The 6489-nt window shown below is 42.4% G+C and overlaps 1 protein-coding gene across 6 annotated transcripts in view; it reads right to left on the bottom strand.

The window, feature by feature from the left end:
* phldb1b (pleckstrin homology-like domain, family B, member 1b) overlaps positions 1-6413 on the bottom strand; it is a gene marked incomplete at its 5' end in the record, with an annotated part of 66731 nt that extends 60318 nt beyond the window's left edge. For all 6 annotated transcript variants that reach the window (XR_004948878.1, XM_024257970.1, XM_024257972.1 and 3 more), the window contains 2 exon segments: positions 2614-2784; positions 6290-6413. Coding sequence is in view for 5 of the 6 variants with exons in the window: in XM_024257970.1 (XP_024113738.1) it covers positions 2614-2784; positions 6290-6413 (295 nt within the window).
* Positions 6414-6489: the final 76 nt, after the last annotated feature.

Here is a 6489-nt window from a genome sequence, read left to right as displayed (position 1 = left end):
AGTTCTGAGGGGTCACTTCATCCCTGTGTGTGTGTGTGTGGGGGGTGGGGGGGTCATCCTGCTGAATACAACAGACCTTTACTACTCATAGGAGTAAACTTCTCTTGTCCAGAGTAGAGTTTCACAAAATCTTCAGATTCAAGCTCACATCAGGAACATCATCAATGTTCTTCTTCAGGGTTGTTACAGTACGCACTCACATTCACATGGTGGCCGGGAAATGCAAAACAATAATACAGTGACCTGAAACACTTTTACAAGTTTGACCATAGACTGTATCTTTGATGGACATACGAACCCCTCCCCTTTCGTGTTCCAAATAGGAAGTACCCGAAAGTAATGCATTTCTTATGGAGAACGTCAACACCCAACACTTGCTTTGTCCACTAAATATACACTATCTATGAGTTTGACCACAGACATGACCCGGAAGTGATTCTGCAGAGTTGAGTTGAGTGAAGAGAAGACCGCGTAAACGGATGGCCGTTTACGCCAGATGGCCCAACAATCGCCTGGAAATCGTGCGTTGAAAGCGGCGTTCTAGTGCTGTCAAAACTGCCCTTCCAAAGCGCCACTTTTGAAGCGGGTTCAAAGTGGCGTTTGTCTGTAACATATTCGACCGTTGAATAAGCCACAGTGTCTGAATAGAGCAGCTAAGGCCTCAATGTTAAGTTATATGGGCTGTGGCTGAATGGCTACATCACTGATGTTCAAAATAGGAGCACCAAGTTTGACTCCAGGTCATGACCAGGTGCTTTGTCTAATACCTTTCTCTCTGTTGCTGATTTAAAGCGATAGCATTGTTTCCATTGCAGGTAGTGCTTCTTTTTTTCTCTTTTTCTTTTTACGGATATAATTTTTTTGATAATAAGCTGTGAAATATACCAAAGCAAGCTTTCTTTGTCTCCCACAATAAAAAAAATTCTGCTGTTATTTACTGGACATAGCAAGTGTTGGCGTCTTTCATGGGAAATGTATTGCAGGAATTACTTCCCACTTGCAACACAAAGGGGAGGGGTTCAAATGTCCATCAAATATACAGTCTATGGTCAAAATTTTAAAAGAGTTTCAGTCAAACTTGCAAAAGTTTTTCAGTCAAACTTACTGTTTTGCACTTCCCGGCCACGGCACATTCACAGCTGAGGGACAACTTAGAGTCACTAATTCATGAAGCATGTTTTTGGACTGTAGGAGGAAGCCAGAGTGTCCGGAGGAAATGCACACATGCACATAGAGAACATGCTAACTCCACACAGAAACGTCGCAGCCAGGATTCAAACCAGGGCGTTCTCACCCAGCAAGAATGTAGTCCCCATATGGTTTACCTTTGGGCTGAATTGGTGGGCCCCAGGTGGGTTTGTCCGTGGGTTCCATGGCGCCCCATCTGTGTTTGCCCACACTGGCTTAGATGGGGACTCAGTGGTCTGGCTCGCTGGACCTGTCCGCCAGGGAGCTTGTTAGCGTAGCTACCCAGACTACTGAGTCCCCATCTAAGCCCCATTTCTTACTGATTGTAATCTAGGAGGAGTCACAAACTCTCTTTTACGAAAAATAAGTCGCTCATTTATTTTTATGCTACTGCAGCTATTGGTAAACATACTTTTCTTTGGTATTACTTCAACAAAAATATAAAGAAAAAATAGCAGTTTAAAAAAATGAAATAGTTCATACCTTTTGTCAGAGGTTTCCACGACATCATTTCAAAATTAAAGAGACCTTGTACCATATTTGATGATCTTAATGCAGCAAATGTAGTAGGCAGTGTCATGTCAGCAGTGAAAAAAGAATATTTTACCAACGTTGCTGCATCTCAGACAGAAATTAACAAATCAGAACTAAGTGACCCATGGTGTATTTTGTAGACCATGAGGAACACTTAAAATCCATTAATTTTTAAACAATAGTAAATTTTCCTTATAAACCGATGTTCCTTAAGTATGAATTCTGGCTGTACGGAAATCTCAAACAGATTTTTGGTGGTAAAAGGCTCTGAAAAATTCATTAAAACAGTTTGACTTTGATGAAGCTGCATCACTATTTTAATTTGAAATAGAAAATCATTTGTATCTTTCTTTAACCATGAGAGCCACAATGGAGGGGTCATAGAACCACGCGTGGCTCCAGAGCTGCAGGTTGCAGACCCCTGGACTAAACTGTTGATCATAAGAACTTAAATTCCTCCAGTGTCCCCACCTCTGCTCCCTGTAACCTCACTAAATCTCTACCTCCACCTGCTCTCTACGAATGTATCAGATCACAGTGTCATCTGCAAACATCAGGATCCACAGAGATTCCTGTCTAACCTCATCTGTCAGTCTATTCACCATAGCAACAAGAAAGGGCTCAAACCTGATCCTTGGACCAGTCCCACTATACTTTGACCTTCTCTATCACACCTACATCACATCTCTTTCTCCTTACAAACAAAGAACATCAATTCAAACTGGAGTAAATTCAACACACAAACATTATTTGGGCTTCTCTGTTCGCTGCCTGCAGCAGTGTGTTTGTAATATTTCCCATGAAAGATTCATAGAGTGCTATTTCTAACCTATCTTTACGGTTATCTTTAATGAAGCACTAATGACTATTTAACAGTAAATGGATTCCTACCTTGTGTCAGGCGAGAGGGCTGCTTGATCTGGAGTCCATCGATGGAGCACAGGTTTCCACAGGGATGAAGTGTGATCACCCCACACCTGTTCTCTATGTAGCAGTGCTGGGGAGCAACCCCAGGGCCCTGAATGGTGATATCCGTGGGACCGTGACCCAGTGTGGTGCACCCTGAAGAAAGACGCACGGTTTACACCCCTCCATAAAAATATATTTTTTCAAAATTATACGAGTTAGAAATGACCACAAGATAACATCGGGACATAAATAACAAAAAAATAGAATGATCTGGAGGGCCGGATAGAATTACGTGGAGGGCCGGATCCAGCCCCCGGGCCTTGACTTGACACATGTTCTACAGGCCCAGACAACCCAAAATATTACAGCACGCATACAAATCCAAGGAACTAAGGCATTAATTGAGTAAATGGTTGAAAAGTTACAGTAATTCAAATAATGTCTACACTGAAGCAAAACTCTAAAAAATGCAAAAAGCTTTCCACACATTGTTTACTAAACTAGTGAACTAGGTCTAGTAAACCATAGTTTACCGTTTGTCTAATCCATGAACTCAAACAGAAGAAGCAGGATAAACTTGACAAATCGTGTCATCCTGCTTCCCAGAGGAACTGATTTAATTGTTTTGGTCCTCATGGTTTTGTGTAAAGCTCCATGTGTGGCCTTTAGTCTAAAATGTGTGCTTAAAGTTGACTGAGGCTCTTTCATCATGGCTCAGGTGGCTCCTTAATGAGCAAGCAGAGTTTACCATAAAAACAGAGCCAGCTGTGACGGCGAGGAGCACGGAAGACACGAACAGACATGTTTGCTCCACTAAAATGACCTTGCGACCTCGTCACTGACTCTCAAGGGAAAGGATCCAGAAACAGCAGGAATGATACGGGACACGGCCAAAGAGATCAAATCCTTCACACACGTGCACATAAAAACGACTGGAGTCAGTCTGTTTTATACAGGCCACTTAGTATGAAGTCACAATAGATTCATTGGCATTGGCATAAAAAAAATCTTTTAAAAAACCTTAAACTGGTTGTAGGATGGTTCAAGATCCCCCTGGAGGACATCTCTTTGGAGATGGAGGCGGAGGCCTCAGATAACCCTATTTAGATAGAGTTTGGAAGTAGTATTGGCTTACAGTAACTAAAGGTGACCCAAAGGTCATTCACCAAATCTCATCAGGTCAATTGTGCAGCATGAATCAATAGATGGATTAATGGATAAATGGCGCCTCTGATCCTATGAGCGAAAAGGTTCAGACGTGAGTCAGGAACAATTGCCTGTCCCTTCAATGCTTAAATTGGACAGGAAGGAACATAGTTATTGTAGTAATATTCTCTATGCCATTCAGGCTTTATATTTTTGCTGAGCAGAAGTATCTCAAAGGTCAGACAGTATGCCCAATGTTTATCTGTAGGACCCATTCGGACTGGGTATCTGAAGGTAGACTCAAGTCGGTTATTTTGGATCATTCCATTTCATGCCTGAACATCATTAAAGGGTAACTAAACACTAAATACACTTTTGTTTCATTTGTTGACCCTTTATAAATGGGGCTTCAAATGTGCTGTCTGTTGGTCCAAGGCACATTATGGACAATTTAAAATAAACTTGTTTAATTCCTGAAATTATGGTCTCAAATGGCTTGTGTGCTGCCCCTACATGTTGAAACGAGGTATTACAGTTGAATTTCCTGATTGGTCAACTGTTGTATGTCCCACGTGATTTCAGAAGCGCATTATACTCTGCAGATTCATCTTTGATTCTGTTTGGTCGGTTGTTGGCTTTAGCACGGCTCGTAGGTGTTTTACCTTCAGTTGTCAAAAATCTACTGGCTTACACAACTTTCCAGTGGACTTGGAAGTCAGGGAACAGAGGTTGAGTGCAATTGGCAAACTCTGTCCAGGTGATGGATGTGAAACGAACGTTTCACTGGGGATTGTTTGCTAAAAACGTTAGCCTTTATTAGCTATGATGCTAGTGTCATTTTACCACTGAGACAAAGGTCCTCTGGTCTGGATCAGGAGTCTGTAACCTTTGGCTCCAGATCCACATGTGTCTCTTCTATCTCTCCATGGTGGCTTCTTGGTCAAACATAAAATAAGTCATGGAGACTGCTGATCCAGACATGTCGAAAAGTCCTGAATGCAAATTCAAACTTCTTAAAGGCTAAAGTAAGACTATACAGCTCCTTCTAGGTTCTGATCAGTAGAAAATGAGCCTGAATGGTTCTTTTACTGTTAAAGGTTGCCGACCCCTGGTCTGGACCATGAGTGTCTACCTCAGGAGAAGACAGAGAAGAAAAATCCTCAAACTTCTCAGAAAGTTCTGTCGAGACACTGGCATCAGTTTACTCTGTACCACTCTCCATATTGAAGACGGAGAGTGACTATGTATCCAGCCCAGTCTCAGTAAAATACGTACATATTCCACGATTTGGGAAATACCGTGTATAATATTCTCCAAAACCGGTTTTTGCGAGCATATAATACGCGCGGTCCTAAACGTGTTAAAATGTGTTTTCCACGATTGACACGTCCCCTGGTGGAGGCGTGAGCATCACAGACAGCCCCACAAACGAACAATTTGCTTTTCTAACCCTAACCATAACCGTAATCCTAACCTTAACCAGGAACAACGTCATTTAGAAAAGAGCCGGAGGATTTCTGACCACGTGATCAAAACGAAACCTAAAAAGTCGTGTATATTGTACCCCGGCACAACCTATTCTCTACCATTGCGTATCATATGCACGCAAAAAGCGTGTTTGGCGTATATTATACACGGTATTTCAGAGTGCAAAGTCGTGGAATATGTACGCATTTTACTGAGAGTGTGTTGATGTATCTCAAGCTAACCTCACTGTCAATCGCAGATCCAAACCACACCTCTACCACTCAGCCCACCCCCCTTTTCTTTTCTTTTTTTTTTGTATTTTCACATTTTGGCTTATCTTAATCTTTCCCCATGACAATTTTCTAAATAAAAAAAAACGTTGTTAGTAATATTTTAATGATGATTCTGAAATGTCTTAAAAAGCAATTTTTCATGTTGATCTGAAGCCACTGTTTCCAAAATCTCCTCTGGGGGGGCGTGGCTTTTAGTAGCCCCATGATCCCTGATCCCCCCTCTCTGATTATGATAGCTCTGTGTCTCACTAGCGTAAATCTTCACCGCTGCTCCATAAAAACATCCATCAATCTGGGTAATGTCCAGCCGTATGGTTCTGATCCGGATGTCAGCTGGACGAGGAAGTGAAGATCTTCATGGACAGAACTTCCTCCAAAATCCTGATTCTTTCTCCTTCCAGTTCACCAAAGACTCTTTTAGCTAATTCTCCAATGTTTATTGACTGTGATCAATACATTCAATCATTGGTTTCTCAGAGTTCTTGATAAAATAATCAAAGCTAACATCAAAATGCTCTTTCATTGATTTACAATCCTTTCCAACTGCGGTCAAATGAGCCGCCGTTCACATTTCCGTGGTCACATCAAGAAGCTCCGTGGAGTCTGGTGGAGATTTTCCAGCGTTCTCAGTCCTGCTACCGTAAGTATTGGATGAAACTCACACCAAAAATCCAGTGATGATATCTTTAAGGTCAGCGTTACCCAAAGAAAGCTTGTGCCAGACATGCTGGGACTGCCGTCAGCAGACTCACCCTCAGGCAAGGGCAGCAGGGTGATGGCTGTACTCAGTCGCCCGCTTCCCAGGCTGACCAGGTGGGGGCGCTCTGCTTGGAACTTCAGCCCCTTTCCGGTTTCAATAAGGTCCAAGGGGGTGCTCTGCAGGAAGACAGCAGCGGTGAGCCTCTGGGTTGAATTACCTTTACAATGTTCAAACTCTATTTACAGCTAATCA

This window comes from Oryzias melastigma, linkage group LG13, assembly GCF_002922805.2.
Source record: "Oryzias melastigma strain HK-1 linkage group LG13, ASM292280v2, whole genome shotgun sequence".
NCBI classification, from domain to species: Eukaryota; Metazoa; Chordata; class Actinopteri; order Beloniformes; family Adrianichthyidae; genus Oryzias; species Oryzias melastigma.
Note: the sequence above shows the minus strand (reverse complement) of the source record. Positions and strands in the feature narration are given on the sequence as shown.